This window comes from Salmo trutta, chromosome 34 (genome assembly GCF_901001165.1).
Source record: "Salmo trutta chromosome 34, fSalTru1.1, whole genome shotgun sequence".
Taxonomy (NCBI): Eukaryota; Metazoa; Chordata; class Actinopteri; order Salmoniformes; family Salmonidae; genus Salmo; species Salmo trutta.
The window spans coordinates 1,962,234-1,984,633 of record NC_042990.1 but is presented as its reverse complement, the minus strand read 5'-3'; the positions used below and the strand labels follow the sequence as shown (position 1 = coordinate 1,984,633).

General features: G+C 43.7%; 1 protein-coding gene across 7 annotated transcripts in view; it reads left to right on the top strand.

Annotated features, from left to right (window-relative positions):
- The window catches only part of LOC115173303 (sodium bicarbonate cotransporter 3), a 72,179-nt gene that overhangs the window by 18,484 nt on the left and 31,295 nt on the right, over positions 1-22,400 (top strand). For 6 of the 7 annotated variants that reach the window (XM_029731281.1, XM_029731277.1, XM_029731278.1 and 3 more), the window contains exons 2-6: positions 7,049-7,130; positions 9,019-9,156; positions 19,972-20,110; positions 20,706-20,866; positions 21,123-21,311. In XM_029731281.1, coding sequence (XP_029587141.1) covers positions 7,049-7,130; positions 9,019-9,156; positions 19,972-20,110; positions 20,706-20,866; positions 21,123-21,311 — 709 coding nt within the window. The remainder of the gene's footprint in view (positions 1-7,048; positions 7,131-9,018; positions 9,157-19,971; positions 20,111-20,705; positions 20,867-21,122; positions 21,312-22,400) is intronic. The other variant, XM_029731276.1, reaches the window with a different exon arrangement.

Here is a 22,400-nt window from a genome sequence, read left to right as displayed (position 1 = left end):
GGTAGTTTGCCCCCGGTAATGCGTTGGGCAGACCGCACCACCCTCTGGAGAGCCTTGTGGTTGCTTGTAGTGCAGTTGCCAAACCAGGTGGTGATACAGCCCGACATGATGCTTTCAATTGTGCATCTGTAAAAGTTTGTGAGGGTTTTAGCCTAAAACTTTTAGGGGGTTTCATTTCTTTAGCCTCCTGAGGTTGAAGAGACTCTGTTGTGCCTTCTTTACCACACTGTCTGTGTGGGTGGTTCATTTCAGTTTGTCAGTGATCTGTATGCCAAGGAACTTGAAGTTTTTCACCTTCTCCACTGCTGTCCGTTTATGTGGATACGGGGTGCACCCTCTGCTGTTTCCTGAAGTCCACGATCATCACCTTTGTTTTGTTGACGTTGAGTGAGAGGTTGTTTTCCAGGCACCACACTCCCAGAGCCCTAAGCTCCTCTCTGTAGCAGGGATGCAAACTAGTCACCTTTCGGCGAAGTTCGCCGTTTTGAATCCAAAATAGGTTTGGATCGCTACTGGCTGTAAGCGAACTAGTGATGCGCTTTTGGAGCAATACTGTCTGTATCCAAGGCTCAGCCAATCATTTACATTATAGAATGCAGCACGCGACTGAAAAGATTGGCTAGTTACAGCATCAGCGCGCGCCCTGGAAAGACAGCGGGAGAGTGGAAAAGCAGTTTGCGCGTTCCCTGAACTGTAACTGAGAGGTCGGTGAGAAGCCGACCACCGAGACGGGTGAGAAGGTGATGAAGCGTACTTCATGAGCTGTAACCGAAAAACAATTGGTATTTGGAAAGTTTGAGGTGAGGGAGAAACGGTGGTGGAACAAATATTGTTAGCATTATTAAGTAACGTTATCTTGCTAGCTGGATCGAATTCTCCGTTAGATAGCCAGAGAAGTTTATGGTGTGAAAATATGCTGGCTAATAAAGTCAGACAGCTAACATTAGCTACCTAACGTTACAATATCAGGTGCGCTAACGTTAGTAACCTAACCAATTCGCTATAGTTAACTGGTGTGTATACGACTCCTTGCCGTTCCTCAAGTTATAACGTGTTAGTTTCTTACTGGACCCCGACAATCTGTGTGAAATGTTAACTAGCTAACGAACTAACTACTATCTGTGAATTGATGTTTTCCCTCTAAAGTATCTGGTTAATTTTCAGAATAAGAGAATTAGGTGAAAATGAGGCGTTACTTGTTAAACAAGTGGATTCTGGGATGAAGTGTAGATGTAGCTGGGCCTGGTTTAAACTGGATGCAACCATAGAGGTGAAAGGAACACCATACACTTTCCCTCTTTCTCACTTTTTCAATATAGTGGCTAAAAAGGGTTATGCCAGGTGTACTCTCTGCCTGAAAGAGATCAGTTATGCCAACAAATGGTATCATGCTCTGCTGGCACATTGTAGAACAATTGTCCATAGGCACGTGTACAATGTAATAATGTGTAGCCCAAAGATATTGCTTTTGTTGTGTTGAACTGACAGTAACACGTGTGAGTGGGGGGGATTTAATTTTCTACTCAGTGAACTATTTTTGCACACGTAGCCTTGTGCACTTGATCGATGTTTACGATAGTGGCCACTATAATAGAGCAAAAATAGAATGCCTGTTAGTTTCATTCTATTTCTACTTTAAGATGTTTTTTTTCCCCCCAAGTGCAATATTTAGATGTGTGGTCACAAGCATTCTATTATATTATAAAGGCTGTCATGGCTAACTGCAATATTAGTGTATTGTTTTTTTCTCAAGACTTGAGTGTCATTCGCAGTAAAGCCTAGGCAACAAATAACATTTGATTGCTTTCTTTACATTTTTTTGCTATGAGTTAGGTTCACATGAACCACTTTTTATTTTACACACAGAGACTGATCATCTAGATCATATTTTTTGTTGTTTAATTAGTTAAAACCTGCATTTCCCCCAGCAGGAATTGTGTCACCTTTTTGGGCCCTCACCAGTTTGTATCCCTGCTGTAGGCTGTCTCATTATCATAGGTAATCAAGCCTACTACTGTTGTGTCGTCTGCAAACTTGATGATTGAGTTGGAGGCATGCTTGGCCACGCAGTTATGGGTGAACAGGGAGTACAGGAGGGGGCTGAGCACGCACCATTGTGGGGCCCCAGTGTTGAGGATCAGCGGAGTGGAGGGGATGTTTCCTACCTTCACCACCTGGGGGCAGCCCGTCAGGAAGTCCAGGACCCAGTTGCACAGGGCGAGGTTCAGACCCATGGCCTCAAGCTTAATAATAAGCTTGGAGGGTACTATGGTGTTGAATGCTGAGCTATAGTCAATAAACAGCATTCTTACAGATGGCGATTGCATCGTCTGTGGATCTATTGGGGCGGTAAGCGAATTGAAGTAGGTCTAGGGTGGCAGGTAAGGTAGAGGTGATATGATCCTAGAAGGTAAAGTAAAAACCCAAACCAATCCTTGCATCAATACCGGTATTAGGGTAAAATACGGTATATCTGGACAGCACTCCTGGTTTTACAGAAATAAAAGCCAAAACACTAGAGAATTGTACTAGCAGTCTCTCTCCATGCTGCTTACCTCACAAGATCTAGCCCCACCCCCTGTCAACTAGGAGCGCATTTGTTGTTACTTGACCATGAAACACTTTCGTTCAGTCTGCATGGTCAATGCAGCACATGCAACGGTGTTAATAACAACAATGCTGTTTCTACTTTGTTTCTTAATATAAATCCACAAGCGTTCTATAATAACACTTAGTTTGTTTCTTACATCTGCAAATCAAATCAACATTAGCAAACAGCTAGTTTGTCTAGCAAACAGCTAGTTTGTCTTTTCTTAGCAAGTTGTTACTAAATTGTGTTAGCCACTAATGCTAATCGCTACTTAGCTGGATAAGTGTACTGAGTCAGCTATGAAGGTCCCCTAGAAAACACTGACCAACACTTTGGTTCCTACCCTGTAACAATAACTCTGGCATTATAATAATTATTATACTATAATAATCATTCTATTTCCATGATTCCAACAGTTTACCCAAGTGTTTTGATCTAAATCACAAGTCAAATCGCAATAGCATCATAAAAAGAAGGCCTAGATTTCTTGCCAATATCGTGCACCCATAAAGTGTGGAAATGATCTCAAATGAGTGCAGAAAATTCAGAAATTGATGAAAATGCAGAAAAATATTTATGGTTGAAATTTATTTGAGCAGTATAAAACAATCAAAATGGATAAAACTTACAATGTATGTGTTGCCATCCTAGGGTCATGCCCCTACTCATAAGGCAATTTATTATTCCAAAACATAAAATAACATAAAATACCGTCAGAAATTAGAAAAATACTGTGATATGATATTTTGGCCATATCGCCCAGCCCTATAGGAGGCACAGGCAGGTCAAAATAGTCTCCTCTCCCAGTCACAATACCTCATGTGGGGCTGGAATAGACACTGGTGGGGGCTGGCTGGGTGCTGGAGAGTTGAGAGACCGGTCTGTCATCATCGGGGGGCCATAGGAAACAGTGGGGAATGGTGTGAAACATCACTAATATTGTGAGGAAGCAGAGTAATGATCTCTTATTACGTTTGGTTGGATTCTGGTCACATATCAAGTGTAATTAGTAGACTAGGCCTATTGTGTGTTTCTGCCTATTATGTGTTTCTGCCCTGCTTGTCAGGGCTGAGTGTCTATCATTAATAAAAAACAGTGTTTTTTCCTCTTCCTGTCTGACTGCACTGCCAGCAAGGCAGAACCTCCCCTGTTCTACTGCACTGCCAGCCAGCCAGGCAGAACCTCCCGTTTCACTGGACTGCAAGCCCACCAGCCAAACATAACCTCCCCTGTTCCACTGGACTGCCAGCCAGCTAGGCCATACAGAGTGCAGCTTGCATTATTGAAGCCCCAACATGATTGGTGTAACTCCCACAGTTCAAAGTCAGATGCTGAGCACCTCTGATTGTGCTGGTTAAAGGTAGACTCAGCAATGCATGAAGTAAACGGAAATATCGGGTGGAACTAAGACCGTTGGAGCATGAGGCTAACTCCACTGGTTTGGTCCTGTAGCTATCACGTTGTAGAAGCGTGAAGCGCACCCGTGCACATGCGCAGATACTCTGTGTGGCTGTGTGAGAGCAGTGTTGTATCGCGCTCATCTGAATATCTGCGCTGCTGCTCGTGGCAACATCGCTGAGTCGGTTTAATATTATATTATTTTAAAGCCCATCTAGGTACTGATGTGTGCAACTCCCACAGTTCAAAGTCAGTTGCTGAGCATTGCTGACAGTGCCAGTTAATATTATATTATTTCAAAGTCTATCTAAGGACTGATGCTGCAAATTTTGGCAAGCTTAAAGGACCGTTAAAAAAAAAAAAAATGTTTTACCAAATCTCTATTCTTGATGAAAGCACGCATTTGCTTGTGCACTAAAAGGTATTGCTCAAATCTCACAAAACAGAATATAAAATATGGAAATTCCACTATTTCATGTGTAGAACATCTGCATCACTATATTATAGTTTTGCAGTTTTTAAAAGGCCGTTATTTAGTGTTTTTGGAGCTTTGTTCATGTTTTCTGCAAGCCCACATTCTGCCGAATGAGCCTGAGGAGGTCTATCGCTGGTCGGGTATGTTTCTCAGAACCAAGTGAAATCCCATAAAAAGTGTCTGTACACTTCTATAGCATTCCATTTACATTCCAAAGTAGAGATTGTCCTTTAAGCATGATGGTGCAATGCCCTGACTGTTGATAGGCCTAAATCAATGTGTCAGTGTTTGAAACTATAAACTTTATTATTAAATTGCCCCATTTCTGGGACGCAGTCTGGTGGTCCAAAATAGCAAAACTGTTGTATTTTAACACCAATAAACCCATTTGTTTCAAAATGTATCTAGCTAACCAGGCAACTAAAATCAACTTTCTAAACAATATTTTGGTTCGTTTCTAGCTTGTTAGCTAGCTAGCCATTAAGTTAGCTGGCTAGCCATTTCAAATAATGACCATATATATCATATAGCTGGAAATATCTTAACTTTAGCAAATTTGTAATCATTATTACAGGAAAATAAACTCACGACAAGATCATTATTTACAAGTTAAGGGTGAGCTAATTACAGAAAATATCTTACGGTTGTGAGTGTGATTAAATAAAAGCAGGTCATTCTACTGGAGAATTTTAGAACTTGGACACTGTCTCGTTAGCCTAACGTTATATCCTAATTTGACTTTGGTGCAGGTCATGTTGTTTTTCACATTACCGCCTCTGTTAAACACACAATATCAAATAAAATCTGTTTATTTGTCACATGCACAGGATACAGAAGGTGTAAACGGTACTGTGAGATGGTTACTTGCATAGTGGGGTCTTTTGTTTAAACATGTAGTTAGCTAGCTAGCTAAACAATGAACCATAATCCCAACTCATAACGTTACTATCCTGCATGAATCTACAGGTAGCTAAAGCTAACCAACTAGGTTCAATGTTAGCTAGCTAGCTAACATTAGGCTATAACTCGCAATGCAAATGGCTCTGAGATATGAATGATATTATTACACAGATCATACATGTAACATTAGCTAGCAAGCCAGCCAACTAACGTTAGCTAGCATAACAGTACACTTTAACCTGCAATGAAAACAACTTTCTGACAAAATTTGAAATGTATAATATCTAAAAATGTAGCTAGCTAGACTCTCTTACACGTATACATGGATGAACGCTTCTCCCGGTCTGTCACGGATGCCCTTAGTTTGTAAAATGTAATCCGGAGACAGGTGTTTTATACAACAGCTTTTTGTTTGTTCTCTTTTCGACTCCCGCTGCATATTTGCAATTAAACACCTTAATTTTATCCTTCTCCTTAGCTATCATACTCTGCTTCCACTGAACATTTCACTGATTTCAAAACTCTGCCCTCCAGAAAGTGGAGAGCATTAGCAACACATTTGCAGTTCTTTGTGATATCTTTCAGAAATATGAGTTAGAAAGGATTACCTACACATACTGAGCAACTCATGTTATAGACGGAAACGTGTTACATGGCAGACCAATCTGAACTCATCTCTCGGCATGTCCAGTCCATCCGTAATCTCAGCCAATTGTGGCTAGCGGGAAGGTTCCTTGCTTTTTCCGTGGCTAAACCAACTAGGCTCATAATTTAACAATTTTATTTGTATTTACAGATGGCACACAAGTTTGCTATTAAGGCACATGAAAGTTCACATGTTCCAGAAGGCATTTATGCCAAAAAATGCATTCTGTAAGAAAAAAAAAGGATTACGTTCAAATGCCTCTCCTGTGAACAAGTCACATATAGGCCTAACCCCCTAGTGTAGGGGTATTCAAATCTTACCCTATAAGTTCCGGAGCTTGCTGGTTTTCTGTTCTACCTGATAATTAATTAATGACACCCACCTGGTGTCACAGGTCTAAATCAGTCCCTGATTAGAGGGGATTTTCTTTTTTAAGCAGTAGAACTGGCTTCGAGGTCCAGATTTGGATTTGAGGGCCCTAGTGTACCTCACAACAAAAATCTCCTGGAACACGCTTGTGATAAAGTACCATTACCTTTCCTCCAGAGGATGGAAAATATGAATCTCTAGCCTCGTATGACCATCCTGATCTCACGAGCGTACGGTATTCTGTTTTGCTGCACGGATTCTGTTAAATGAAGCAAAACAAGAGTGCAGTGGTCAGGATGGTGGATCAGGCTAACATTTCCTAGCCCAGGTGCAGGAATACTGTCAAATAGGCCTAATCCCAAAGACAATACATAATAATAGATATTCCTGAATCCTGAAATCAAATCAAACACACTGAAATGCTGTGTGTCAAAGCAGCTTGTTCTCTGCAAAGGCACCAAAAGCTGTTGTTCCTGTTGTTCTTTGAATATCAGACAAACATCCATGTTGTTGGTAATTTCGGTGGTACCTATACTAATGGCTGGAGGTGCTGTGATACAAGTCTGGTGGTCTTAAAAAGTCATTTTTATACGCCTCTGGCTCAGTCGCGGTTTCAACTGTCAGTTTATTGGTCCATTAAAGGCCTAACATCTCTTTCCATCTCTCTTAGGGTCTGGACGAGGAGGCCATCATTGACCTTGGGAAGACCAGCTCCACCACCAACACCAACTATGAGACGGAAGACCTGGAGAGTAAGTCTAGTTTAGACTTCTTCCCTGGTCCATACAGCCCTACCAACTTACTGTACCTTTGTGTATGTCTATGCCTGTGTGTTAATTCCTGTGTGCAATGTGTTGGAGAAATGGTGTGCCAGTTGAATTGGCTCAATTCAGTCAATTGCATTGAATTGAAATGGAATTGAACTCAACCCTGGTTCCAGTCAGCCTCTGTGAAAGTACCAGTTTGTGTACCTGGCTTTATTACTGTTGTGTCTAGATGCCTGTTTTTCTGTCTATGTGTAGATGATTCCTGTCCACATTATAGGCCTAGATACGTGCTGTGAATAGAAAGAACAGGTGTTGCTGGTTTTGTTTCTCAGGGGGCCTTGGCAGATTAAAGCCAGCCCCAGCCTGGCTCTCCTCACCTGCAGCTTTCCAGAAGGGTATGTTCATTTGCCAGACAAACATGAGCCCACTGACATATGGCAAACGTAATTGAGCTTAACTGTCGTGTACGCCTTTATTCAAGTCCAGCTGGATACTCTGTGTTGCTGGTTGGACTATCCGGCTATATAAAAAATAAAAAATAAATAATAATTTTCCCAAATTAGCGTCAAGCTTTGGTTTCAATTTCAAAAGGACTTCCAATGGTATGATATGCTATCCTGGTGGGCAAAACTGGATGAAATTATGTCATTGCAACCAGATACTGGGTATAACATAATTTCACAGTTTTGCCTGCTGGGATAGTATCAGCTGTGATATTGTAGTCGTATCACATACAAGTACTGTGCATATGACACGGTGGTGTCTGACACAGTGGTGTCTCCTTATAACCCAAACATTCTCTGCCTATCTGACTTTGATTAGCTGCAAATCTGGCCTATCTGGCCTGTCTAGGTAACAAAGCTAGCATTCTCTCTCTGAGCTGTACATTCCAGGGGATTTCAAACACGACCTGTGATTATCTCTAATGGGTACTGAGAACGCCTACCAATCACCTGCCTAGTTCCCCAGGCAGAAATAGGCTGCATGTTTCATTGGAGCTTGCCGTAAAGTACATGGTATGGTTGACTAAGAGAGTAATAAATGGTCAGTAGACTGTCTATGGTCATACAAAACAGTATGATGAGTAACTTTTTATTAGAGGTCAATGTGTATGTCATGAAATGAATGACTACTTTAAATTTATGTAGGAAAATCAAAATAAACAAAAACTGAGATACAAGGTTTTTCCAGGAAGCGGGCGATATTTGAGTTATAATTATTTTAGAAACAGAGCTGGCAGCGAGCCAGTTGTTATTGAAACCAATCCTCTGTGGTCCTTCTCCTGGGAACGAGGCAGAGACAGGAGAGGGTTTTAAAGGAAGTGTCATTGCGGCTCACGTCTGGAGAATGCAGCTAGCAAATAACATCATTACCACATGTACTGTATTCCCCAGGCCTGTGTCTGTCCTCTCTCTCTCTGTGTAGTTTGCCATTCTCTGTCTCTCTCTCGCTCTCTATCCATTATCCCTCTCCTTTCCCCTGTTTTGTTTCTTGTATTTTTGCCTCTCTTTATTCCTCTCAAACACTATATCCCTCTCTCTATCGCCCTTCTCTTTTTCTTTGTATATCCATCTGTTAGACTCATGTCTTTCTCTTAACTTTTCCTTTTCCTTCTCCCCTTCTCTTATGTCTTGTTTTCATCAGCTCTCCCAGAGTATCTCTCAAATCAAAGTAGAATGACTTATCCTCCCAAAACGTCTATTGGCACAGAAAACTAGGACATTTGCATTTCAGAGCAAGAATCCAACAAACTGTGAAAATAAACAAATATGAAGAAAGTGATGGTATTTTTTCCAGTCTAAGTAGGTTATTCACAGGAAATGGAGCCTGGTAATCTGTAAATCTCTCTCTGGTTTGGTGTGGTGTGTCTCAGGCCACAGGGCGGTCTATGTCGGGGTCCATGTGCCACTGGGCCGGGAGAGCAAACGCAGGCACCACCGCAGAGGCCACAAACACCACCGCAAGAGGCGGGAGCGGGAGGAGGACCGCGAGGAGGAGGACCCCACTTATGGTAACTAACTTCTACCTTTAAGTCCAGTTAAAAGCATCAGCTGACTGTTAGAAATGTTAGTAGAAGTGCTGACTAAAGGAATAGTAAACTTCAGACACTTTATAGGCTGACAGAAATTGCTGACAACAATTTAATAGGTTAACAATTTTCATCCATTAAATTGTTAGGAGCATATATAGAGTGTGCGACTTTCTTTCTTTGTTTTTACGCAACAAACTTCTACCTTCCTTGATGCTCTTTATGCATCTCCTCATGCAATTGAATAAATGTGTGGTGGAACATATGGCTAAATAGACTTAAATCTATGTTGTTACCCTACATACAAGTAGGCTATCATGGGGTAATTTGGATAAAGAGTCAGGGCTTTTAGTGTGGCGCTAATGTACCGGTAGACATAATCATAATGTATTGGAATCGTGTCAACGCAAACCTCTCACCACAAATTCAGCTGTTGCATTAAACATTTTCCCCCAAATGATTTGTAACAATTTACTTATTTATTGACATTTCTTAATTTTCACAAGCATCCCCCCCAAAAAATGACAACTAAGATAATGCCCCTTTTATCCCCCCTTCCCACACAGAACATCACTCCCCCCAATACATACACAGAACAACATGCTACTTGAGAGTGCAGCATACAGATCCCTACCCTGCCCATCCCATCCCACAAACACCCCCTCCACCCAGTATTGGCCTCAATTATGTACAAAATAACAAGACAGAGTGTCCTCAAAATCAAATAATAGCAAATAAATGAGTCAACACAAATACAATATACACTCACCGGCCAGTTTATTATGTACACCCGTCTAGTACTGGGTCGGACCCACCTTTGCCTACAAAACAGTCTGATACAAGGTGTCGGAAATGTTTGTTGCTTGGTATCAAGGGGCTTAAAGTGTGCCAGGAAAACCTTCCCCACACCAGTACACCACCGCCACCAGCCTGTACTGTTGAGACCAGGCAGGATGGGTCCATGAACTTATGTTGTTTACGCCAAATTAGGACTCTGCCATCAGCATGACGCAACAGCATTCGTCGGACCAGGCAATGTTTTTCCACTCCTCAATTGTACATTGTTGGTGATCGTGTGCCCACTGCAGACACTTTTTAGCTGATGGGAGTGGAATCCGGTGTGGTCCTCTGCTGCAATAGCCCATCCAGATCGACGAGTTGTGCGTTCCGAGTTGAAGTGTTATTTTTATACAGTCGTGGCCAAAAGTGTTGAGAATGACACAAATATTAATTTCCACAAACTTTGCTGCTTCAGTGTCTTTAGATATTTTTGTCAGATGTTACTATGGAATACTGAAGTATAATTACAAGCATTACAAGTGTCAAAGGCTTTTATTGACAATTACATGAAGTTGATGCAAAGAGTCAATATTTGCAGTGTTGACCCTTCTTTTTCAAGACCTCTCCAATCCGCCCTGGCATGCTGTCAATTATCTTCTGGGCCACATCCTGACTGATGGCAGCCCATTCTTGCATAATCAATGCTTGGAGTTTGTCAGAATTTGTGGGTTTTTGTTTGTCCACCTGCCTTTTGAAGATTGACCACAAGTTCTCAATGGGATTAAGGTCTGGGGAGTTTCCTGGCCATGGACCCAAAATATCAATGTTTTGTTCCCCGAGCCACTTAGTTATCACTTTTGCCTTATGGCAAGGTGCTCCATCATGCTGGAAAAGGCATTGTTCATCACCAAACTGTTCCTGGATGGTTGGGAGAAGTTGCTCTCAGAGGATGTGTTGGTACCATTCTTTATTCATGGCTGTGTTCTTAGGCAAATTGTGATTGAGCCCACTCCCTTGGCTGAGAAGCAACCCCACACATGAATGGTCTCAGGATGCTTTACTGTTGGCATGACACAGACTGATGGTAGCGCTCACCTTGTCTCCGGACACGCTTTTTTCCGGATGCCCCAAACAATTGGAAAGGGGAAAAATGACTTTACCCTAGTCCTCAGCAGTCCAATCCCTGTACCTTTTGCAGAATATCTGTAACGGCTGTTGAAGCAATGAGACCAAGGTGCAGCGGAGGATGTGTTCATCATAAGGAATTTTAATAAATGAATGAACACTACAAACGAAACACACGAAAAGAAAACGACAGCCAAACAGTCCTGTCAGGATTTAACACTAAACATAAAACATTCACCCACAAACCCCAAAGGAAAAACAGGCTGCCTATGCATGACTCTCAATCAGCAACAACGATCTACAGCTGTTCCTGATTGAGAGCCATACACGGCCAAAACAAATTAAACCACCAACATAGAAAATGAACATAGAACGCCCACCCATGTCACACCCTGGCCTAACCAAAAACAGAGGAAAAAACCCTCTCTATGGCCAGGGCGTTACAATATCAGTCTGTCCCTGATGTTTTTCCTGGAGAGAAGTGGCTTCTTTGCTGCCCTTCTTGACACCAGGCCATCCTCCAAAAGTCTTCTTCTCACTGTGCGTGCAGATGCACTCACACCTGCCTGCTGCCATTCTTGAGCAAGCTCTGTACTGGTGGTGCCCCGATCCCGCAGCTGAATCAACTTTAGGAGACGGTCCTGGCACTTGCTTGACTTTCTTGGGCGCCCTGAAGCCTTCTTCACAACAATTGAACCGCTCTCCTTGAAGTTCTTGATGATCCAATAAATGGTTGATTTAGGTGCAATCTTACTAGCAGCAATATCCTTGTCTGTGAAGCCCTTTTTCTGCAAAGCAATGATGACGGCACGTGTTTCCTTGCAGGTAAACATGGTTGACAGAGGAAGAACAAGCACCACCCTCCTTTTGAATCTTCCAGTCTGTTATTCGAACTCAATCAGCATGACAGAGTGATCTCCAGCCTTGTCCTCGTCAACACTCACACCTGTGTTAACGAGAGAATCACTGACATGATGTCAGCTGGTCCTTTTGTGGCAGGGCTGAAATGCAGTGGAAATGTTTTTTTGGGATTCAGTTCATTTGCAAAGAGGGACTTTGCAATTAATTGCAATTCATCTGATCACTCTTCATAACATTCTGGAGTATTGCAAATTGCCATCATACAAACTGAGGCAGCAGACTTTGTAAAAATGTATATTTGTGTCATTCTCAAAACTTTTGGCCACGACTGTACACTGGATTCGGAAAAGTATTCAGAACCCTTGACTTTTTCCACATTTTGTTACATTACACCCTTATTCTGAAATGGATTCAATCATTTTTTCCCTCATCAATCTACACACAATACCCCATAATGACCAAACAATAACAGGTTTTTAGAAATGTTTGCAAATGCATTAAAAAACTAAACGGAAATATCATCTTTACAAGTATTCAGACCCTTTACTCAGCACTTTGTTAATAAGCACCTTTGTCAGTGATTACAGCCTCGAATCTTGGGGAGCGTTGCTGCACAGCTATTTTCTGGTCTCTCCAGAGATGTTCGATCGGGTTCAAGTCCTGGCTTTGGCTGAGCCACTCAAAGACATTCAGAGACTTGTCCCGAAGCCACTCCAGCGTAGTCTTGGATGTGTGCTTAGGGTCATTGTCCTGTTGGAAGGTGAACCGTCGCCCCAGTCTGAGGTCCTTAGCACTCTGGAGCAGGTTTTCATCAAGGATCTCTTTGTACTTTGCTCTGTTAATCTTTCCCTCGATACTGACTCGTCTCCCAGTCCCTGCTTCTGGAAAACATCCCCACAGCATGATACTGCCAACCCCATGCTTCACCGTGGAGGATGGTGCCAGGTTTCCTCCAGATATGACGCTTGGCATTCAGGTCAAAGAGTTCAATCTTGGTTTCATCAGACCAGAGAATCTTGTTTCTCATGGTCTGAGAGGCCTGTAGGTGCCTTTTGGCAAACTTCAAGCAAGCTGTCATGTGCCTTTTACTGAGGTGTGGCTTCCATCTGGCCACTCTACCTTAAAGGCCTGATTTGGTGGTGCTGCAGATATGGTTGTCCTTCTGGAAGGTTCTTCCATCTCCACAGAGGAACTCTGGAGTTCTGTTGGAATGACCTTCGGGTTCTTGGTAACCTCCCTGACCAAGGCCCTTCTCCCCCCCCTGATTGCTCAGTTTGGGCGGACAGCCAGCTCTAAGAAGAGTCTTGGTGGTTCCAAACTTCTTCCATTTAAGAATGATGGAGGCCATTGTGTTTTTGGGGACCTTCAATGCTGCAGACATTTTTTGGTACCCAACAAACCTGCCAAGAGAGGGCCGCCCACCAAAACTCACGGACCAGGCAAGGACGGCATTAATCAGAGAAGCAACAAAGAGACCAAAGATAACCCTGAAGGAGCTGCAAAGCTCCACAGCGGAGATTAGAGTATCTGTCCATAGGACTACTTTAAGCCGTACACTCCACAGAGCTGTGCTTTCCAGAAGAGTGTCCAGAAAAAAGCCATTGCTTCAAGAAAAAAATAAGCAAACACGTTTGGTGTTCGCCAATAGGCATGTGGGAGACTCCCCAAACAAATGGAAGAAGGTACTCTGGTTAGATAAGACTAAAATTGAGCTTTTTGGCCATCAAGGAAAACGTTATGTCTGGCACAAACCCAACACCTCTCATCACCCGAGAACACCAGTGAAGCAGGGTGGTGGCAGCATCATTCTGTGGGTATGTTTTTCATTGGCAGGGACTGGGAAACTGGTCATAATTTAAGGAATGATGGATGGGAAATTCTTGAAGGAAACCTGTTTCAGCCTTCTAGAGATTTGAGACTGGGACGGAGGTTCACCTTCCAGCAGGACAATGACCCTAAGCATACTGCTAAAGCAACACTCAAGTAGTTTAAGGGGAAACATTTAAATGTCTTGAAATGGCCTAGTCAAAGCCCAGACCTCAATCTAATTGAGAATCTGTGGTATGACTTAAAGATTTCTGTATACCAGCGAAACCCATCCAACTTGAAGGAGCTGGAGTTTTGCCTTGAAGAATGGGCAAAAATTCCAGTGGCTAGATGGGCCAAGCTTATGGAGACATACCCCAAGAGACTTGAAACTGTAATTGCTGCAAAAGGTGGCTCTACAAAGTATTGACTTTTGGGGGTGAAGTTTTCTGCTCAAATTGTCTGTTTTTTGTCTTATTTCTTGTTTGTTTCACAAGAAAAAATATTTTGTATCTTCAAAGTGGTAGGCATGTTGTGTAAATCAGATGATACAAACCCCCCCAAAAATCTATTTTAATTCCAGGTTACAAGGCAACAAAATAGGAAAAATGCCAAGGGGGGTGAATACATTCACAAGCCACTGTACTGGACAGGTGTGTACCTTTCCAAATCATGTCCAATCAATTGCATTTACTACAGGTGAACTCTAATCAAGTTGTAGAAACATCTCAAGGATGATCAATGGTAACAGGATGCACCTGAGCTCAATTTCGAGTGTCATTGCAAAGGGTCTGAATACGCATGTAAATAAGGTATTTCAGTTTTTTATTTTTAATACATTTGCAAACATTTCTAAAAACCTGTTTTTACTTTGTCATTATCGGGTATTTTTTGTAGATTGATGTGTCACGTCCTGGCCAGTATAAGGGTTAATTGTTATTGTAGTTTGGTCAGGACGTGGCAGAGGGTATTTGTTTTATGTGGTTCGGGGTGGTGTTTTTCTAGAAGGGCATTTGATTTATGTATTCCGGGGTTTTTGGGCACTGTTTGATATTCATGTAATTCTATGTTTAGTCTAGTGAGTCTGGTTCTTTGTTTAGGTAATTGGGGTGGAGACTCTCAATTGAAGGCAGGTGTGGTCTATTTGCCTTTGATTGAGAGTCCCATATATTAGGGTGTGTTTGTATGTTGTGGGAGATTGTTCTGTGTTTAGCCGTGTGCCTTGCCAGACTGTTATTTTGTCGTAGTGTTTCAGTGTACGTGTTTGTTGTTTTCAGTTTTCCTTCTTTATTTAATAAAGAGGATGAGTACACTTATTTCTGCTGCATTTTGGTCCTCCTTTCCCAACGACAACCGTGACATGATGAGATTTTTTATTTATTTAATCAATTTCAGAGTAAGGCTGTAACGTAACAAAAAGTGGTAGAATTCAAAGGGTCTGAATACTTTACAAATGCACTGTACACTACATAACCAAAAATATGTGGACACCTGCTCGTCGAACATCTCATTCCAAAATCATAGGCTTAATATCAATTTGTTCCCCCCTTTGCTGCTATAACAGCCTCCACTCCTCTGGGAAGGCTAGTTGGAATATTGCTGCAGGGAATTTCTTCCATTTAGCCACAAGAGCATTAGGGACGTCGGGCACTGATGTAGGGTGATTAGGCCTGGCTCGCAGTCGGCGTTCCAACTCATCCTTAAGGTGTTCGATGGGGTTGAGGTCAGGGCTCTGTGCAGGCCAGTCAAGTTTTTCCACACCGATCTCGACAAACCATTTCTGTGTGGACCTCGCTTTATGCACGGGGGCATTGTCATGCTGAGGAAAGGGCCTTCCCCAAACTGTTGCCACAAAGTTGGAAACACATAATCGTCTAGAATGTTAATTTATGCTGTAGCGTTAAGATTTCCCATCACTGGAACTAAGGGAACTAGACCTAACCATGAAAAACAGACCCATTCTATTTTTCCTCCTCCACCATACTTTACAGTTGGTACTATGCATTCAGGCAGGTAGCGTTTTCCTGGCATCTGCCAAACCCAGATTTGTCCGTCAGACTGCCAGCTGGTGAAGCGTGATTCATCACTCCAAAGAACGTGTTTCCATTGCTCCAGCTTCAAATGGCGGCAGGCTTTACACCACTCCAGCCGACGCTTGGCATTGCACATGGTGATCTTAGGCTTGTGTGAGGCTGCTCGGCCATGGAAACTGATTTCATGAAGCTCCCAACGAAGTTCTTGTGCTGACGTTGCTTCCAGAGGCAGTTTGGAACCGAGGACAGACGATTTTTACGCACTGCGCACTTCAGCACTCGCCGGTCCTATTCTGTGAGCTTGTGTGGCCTACCACTTCGCAGCTGAGTCGTTGTTGTTCCTAGATGTTGCCACTTCACAATAACAGCACTTACAGTTGACCAGGGCAGCTCTAGCAGGGCAGAAATGTGATGAACTGACTTGTTGGAAAGGTCGCACCCTATGACCGTGCCACGTTGAAAGTCACTGAGCTCAGTACTACTGCCAATATTTGTCTATGGGGATTGCATGGCTGTGTGCTCGATTTGATACACTTGTCAGCAACGGGTGTGACTGGAATAGCTGAATCCCCTAATTTGAAGGGGTGTCTACATACTTTGTATATATAGTGTATATGGACACAATCCAGTTGTTCGTTCTATATGTTCCGTTCTTATCCCTTGCTTGCTAGCTAGCCAACTAGCTACGGCTAACACAGTCACAACCTCGACAGCCAGAATAACAGCAAAGTAGCTGCATTTGCGTTTGTTTAAGCTGTTTTCTAAATCAAATATCAAATCAAAGTTTATTTGTCACGTGCGCTGAATACAACAGGTGTAGACCTTACAGTGAAATGCTTACTTACAGGCTCTAACCAATAGTGCAAAAAAGGTATTAGGTGAACAATAGGTAGGTAAAGAAAAAAAACAACAGTAAAAAAGACAGGCTATATACAGTAGCGAGGCTATAAAAGTAGTGAGGCTACATACAGACACCGGTTAGTCAGGCTGATTGAGGTAGTATGTACCTGTAGATATGGTTAAAGTGACTATGAATATATGATGAACAGAGAGTAGCAGTAGCGTAAAAGAGGGGTTGGCGGGTGGGACACAATGCAGATAGCCTGGTTAGCCAATGTGCGGGAGCACTGGTTGGTCGGGCCAATTGAGGTAGTATGTACATAAATGTATAGTTAAAGTGACTATGCATATATGATAAACAGAGAGTAGCAGCAGTGTAAAAAGAGGGGTGGGGGCACACAATGCAAATAGTCCGGGTAGCCATTTGATTAACAGTTCAGGAGTCTTATGGCTTGGGGGTAAAAACTGTTGAGAAGCCTTTTTGTCCTAGACTTGGCACTCCGGTACCGCTTGCCATGCCGTAGTAGAGAGAACAGTCTATGACTGGGGTGGCTGGGGTCTTTGACAATCTTTAGGGCCTTCCTCTGACACCGCCTGGTGTAGAGGTCTTGGATGGCAGGCAGCTTAGCCCCAGTGATGTACTGGGCCGTACGCACTACCCTCTGAAGTGCCTTGCGGTCAGAGGCCGAGCAGTTGCCGTACCAGGCAGTGATGCAACCAGTCAGGATGCTCTCGATGTTGCAGCTGTAGAACCTTTTGAGGATCTCAGGACCCATGCCAAATCTTTTTTGTTTCCTGAGGGGGAATAGGCTTTGTCGTGCCGTCTTCACGACTGTCTTGGTGTGTTTGGACCATTCTAGTTTGTTGGTGATGTGGACACCAAGGAACTTGAAGATCTCAACCTGCTCCACTACAGCGCCATCGATGAGAATGGGGGCGAGCTCGGTCCTCCTTTTCCTGTAGTCCACAATAATCTCCTTAGTCTTGGTTACGTTGAGGGATAGGTTGTTATTCTGGCACCACCCGCCCAGGTCTCTGACTTCCTCCCTATAGGCTGTCTTGTTGTTGTCGGTGATCAGGCCTACCACTGTTGTGTCGTCTGCAAACTTAATGATGGTGTTGAAGTCGTGATTGCCATGCAGTCGTGGGTGAACAGGGAGTACAGGAGGGGACTGAGCACGCACCCCTGGGGAGCTCCAGTGTTGAGGATCAGCGTGGCAGATGTGTTGCTACCTACCCTCACCACCTGGGGGCGGCCTGTCAGGAAGTCCAGGATCAAGTTGCAGAGGGAGGTGTTTAGTCCCAGGATCCTTAGCTTAGTGATGAGCTTTGAGGGTACTATGGTGTTGAACGCTGAGCTATAGTCAATGAATAGCATTCTCACGTAATTGTTCATTTTGTCCAGGTGGGAAAGGGCAGTGTGGAGTGCAATAGAGATTGCATCATCTGTGGATCTATTTGGGCAGTATTCAAATTGGAGTGGGTCTAGGGTTTCTGGGATAATGGTGTTGATGTGAGCCATTACCAACCTTTCAAAGCACTTCATGGCTACAGACGTGAGTGCAACGGGTCTGTAGTCATTTAGGTAGGTTGCCTTTGTGTTCTTGGGCACAGGGACTATGGTGGTCTGCTTGAAACATGTTGGTATTACAGACTCGGTCAGGGACATGTTGAAAATGTCAGTGAAGACACCTGCCAGTTGGTCAGTACATGCCCGGAGCACACGTCCTGGTAATCCATCTGGCCCCGCAGCCTTGTGTATGTTGACCTGTTTTAAGGTCTTACTCACGTCGGCTACGGAGAGCATGATCACACAGTCACCTGGAACAGCTGATGCTCTCAGTGTTGCTTGCCTCGAAGCGAGCATAAAAGTGATTTAGCTCGGCTGGTAGGCTCGTGTCACTGGGCAGCTCGCAGCTGTGCTTCCCTTTGTAGTCCGTAATAGTTTGTAAGCCCTGCCACATAAGACGAGCGTCGGAGCCGGTGTAGTATGATTCAATCTTAGCCCTGTATTGACGCTTTGCCTTTTTGATGGTTCGTCACAGGGCATAGCAGGATTTCTTGTAAGCTTCCGGGTTAGAGTCCCGCACCTTGAAAGTGGCAGCTCTACCCTTTAGCTCAGTGCAAATGTTGCCTGTAATCCATGGCTTCTGGTTGGGGTATGAACGTACAGTCACTGTGGGGACGACGTCCTCGATGCACTTATTGATAAAGCCAGTGACTGATGTGGTGTACTCTTCAATGCCATCGGAAGAATCCCGGAACATGTTCTGGTCTGTGATAGCAAAACAGTCCTGTAGTTTAGCATCTGCTTCACCTGAACACTTTTTTTATAGACCAAGTCACTGGTGCTTCCTGCTTTAATTTTTGCTTGTAAGCAGGATTCAGGAGGATAGAGTTGTGGTCTGATTTACCAAATGGAGTGCGAGGGAGAGCTTTGTACGCGTCTCTGTGTGTGGAGTAAAGGTGATCTAGAATTTTTTTCCCTCTGGTTGCACATTTAACATGATGGAAATTTGGTAGAACTGATTTAAGTTTCCCTGCATTAAAGTCTCCGGCCACTAGGAGCGGCGCCTCTGGGTGAGTGGTTTCCTGTTTGCTTATTTCCTTATACAGCTGACTGAGTGTGGTCTTAGTGCCAGCATCTGTCTGTGGTGGTAAATAAACAGCCACAAAAGTATAGCTGAAAACTCTAGGCAATAGTGTGGCCTGCAATTTATCACAATATACTCTACTTCAGGCGAGCAAAATCTAGAGACTTCCTTAGATTTTGTGCAACAGCTGTTGTTTACAAATATTCACAGACCGCCCCCCCTCGTCTTACCGGAGTGTGCTGTTCTATCTTGCTGGTGCAGCGTGTATCCCGCTAGCTGAATATCCATGTCGTCATTCAGCCACGATTCCGTGAAACATAGGATATTACAGTTTTTGATGTCCCATTGGTAGGATATTCGTGATCGTACCTCGTCTAGTTTATTGTCCAATGATTGGACGTCGGGGAGTAGTATTGACGGTAACGGCAGCTTTCCCACTCGCCTTTTTTGTCATAAGTAGTTTGTTGCAAGCAAACCTGTCAACATGACAACCGAATTCAAAAATATCAGTTGCTGAAACCAGCTGGTCAAACCAGAAACAAGGGAGCAATTCTGACGTTATTGTTTTGCTGATTCACTCAGACTTGAGTTCTGGCTCTGTTCTTTCACATTTACCTTTTTCTACTCCCACCACACCACATTTAATTGTTCCACTCTTTGCAATGCAGAGGAATTCACAGCACTCCATTCAGAAGCTAAGCTTTGGCTCCCGTTCTTCCCACACTCTCCTGTCATCTCTCCCTGCCTCCCCCATCTAGACACACCCTCCCAGCGGGTGCAGTTCATCCTGGGTACAGAGGATGATGATGTGGAGCACGTCCCCCATGACCTGTTCACCGAGTTGGACGAGCTGTCTTTCAGGGACGGGAGCGCCACTGAGTGGAAGGAGACCGCCAGGTAGGTCACAGCCCAGCCCAGGTTCCATACTCCAGGGTCCATGTGGCTTTTGAGAGGCCATGTTATTATGTCATTCTTTGTTCGTTCAGTTCTAGATTCAACAGCACTTTATTGGTGCCGTAGGTTTTCCCTGAAACGTTGATGACTTTAACTAATTTTGAAGTAGTCTCCTAGACTGTGGTAAAAGATTCAGGGAAACTAACTTTTTAAAAGCCAAAACTGTACTGCTGCTAGACTGTTGGGGAATGGTTACGTGTCTTGTGTGATTAATGGGTAAGATTGACAGAGCTCTACTGCCTACAGGTCTGACTGTGAGTCTATCTTAGTCATCCTCCATAGCCATGGCACCATCACCATCCCAGACATTGTCAGCTCACGGGCTCAGACACAAATACACAGCAATTTACCGATCTTAAAAAACGAGTTAAAAGCCTAAAAAACGGAATCAAAGGTTTTCCATTACTTCTCAAAAGTGAACACCTCAAGGCAAGGCAAATTGTCTGTCTTCTGCTCCAGTTGTTCTTAGACAGCGTTTGGGAAATGGAAGTATGAGTATTGAAGCCATATTCGTGTGTGTGTGTGTTGTGTTGTGTAGGTGGTTGAAGTTTGAGGAGGACGTGGAAGATGGAGGGGAGCGTTGGAGCAAGCCCTACGTGGCCACCCTGTCTCTACACAGCCTGTTTGAGCTGAGGAGCTGTATCCTCAACGGCACCGTCATGCTGGACATGAGGGCCACCTGTATCGAGGAGATTGCAGGTACAGAAGACGTTTGTGTGTACACATTTGCATGCTATAGGATTAGCTAGATTTGTGTGTGCACCAGAGGTAAACAATGATAAACAATGATAAAAAGTTGGTTGAATAAGGTGAAATTGAATTGATCTTTTTGTGTGTGTGTATGCAAGCTCATTTTCAAGTGTGTGTGTACCAGTGGTGTAAACGTCTAAATTAACAACAATACAACGCAATCCAATGCGCCCGTGTCTGTGTGTGTGTTCACATGTGTGTCTAGACATGTTGATTGACAGCATGGTGGCGTCTGGCCAGCTGAAGGAGGAGCTGCGTCAGAAGGTGCGTGAGGCCATGTTGAAGAGACACCACCACCAGAACGAGAGGAAGCTCAGCAACCGCATCCCGCTGGTGCGATCAATCGCAGACATAGGCAAGAAACATTCAGACCCGTTCTTGCTTGAGAGAAATGGTGAGATCCCCTGCGCCACGCACACTCCATTTCTTTTTCCTCATCCTCGAAGGGGGTTGAAATAATCTTTGTAATCCTTGGTATTCCAAAAAAGGGAAGCTGACAGCATCTCGTACATGTGACCACAACAATCATGCATGTGATGTTTGCTATTTAGCAGACGCTTTTATTAAGTGACTGACAGTACAGTGAGTGCATACATTTTAGTATGTGTGGCCCCAGTGGGATTCCAACCCACATCCCTGGCGTTGCTAGCGCCGTAGTCTTACCAACTGAGCCACACAAGACCAAATCCACCATGGCTGTTCAGGAGGTGTCAAATTAGTGATGTGAGTAGATGCTACAATGAGGACAAAAGCCTCATAGAAACAACTACTACGCCCCACTGTGAAAGAGAAATCTGGGTGCGGATGGTGCGAGCATGTGTGGCTGGTCTGTCTCAGGGTTTTGCTTCTGAGAATTAACAATGGCTTCTACTCCATGTTGGAATGGTTGGGGTAATGCTCTTCTTGCAGTTCGATGTGTTTCGTTTATTGAGCATGACCTCAGGTTGTGGTGGGTACTCAGAGGATGGTGTGTGTGACTGTTTATGTGAATGAAATAATTAGCTCATGCTACAGTTCTAATGCTCTCTGGTCTCTGTCCTACTGTCACATTTTGTTTTATTGAATGCATTAAATGCAATGTTGCCTGGGTATAAAATATGTGTGACATGTCATATATTGCATAGCTTGCTTGTATGTATACCAAACAAGTGGACCGATATGAAATATGACTTGTTTATTTGTGGTTCTGTGTTTGTATGTATACCTCTTCTCTTGCCTGCAAGCATCTCTTAACCCAAATGCTCTCCCTTAGTACAATATATGTCACTGTGTGATTGGTGAGTGGACAAGCTTATTGTTCTGTGTGGACACCTCACCTCGCTCACCTTTCCCCTGCAAGAACCTCTCGACACCTCTGTCTCTCTCTAACCACACTCCTCCCAAGCTCCCCCCACCTTCCTTCTGCCCCCAGATGATGCACCCCTTAAACCAACTCTCTGATGAAATCCTCCCTCATATGTTTCTCCTTTTACCATCCTTATTC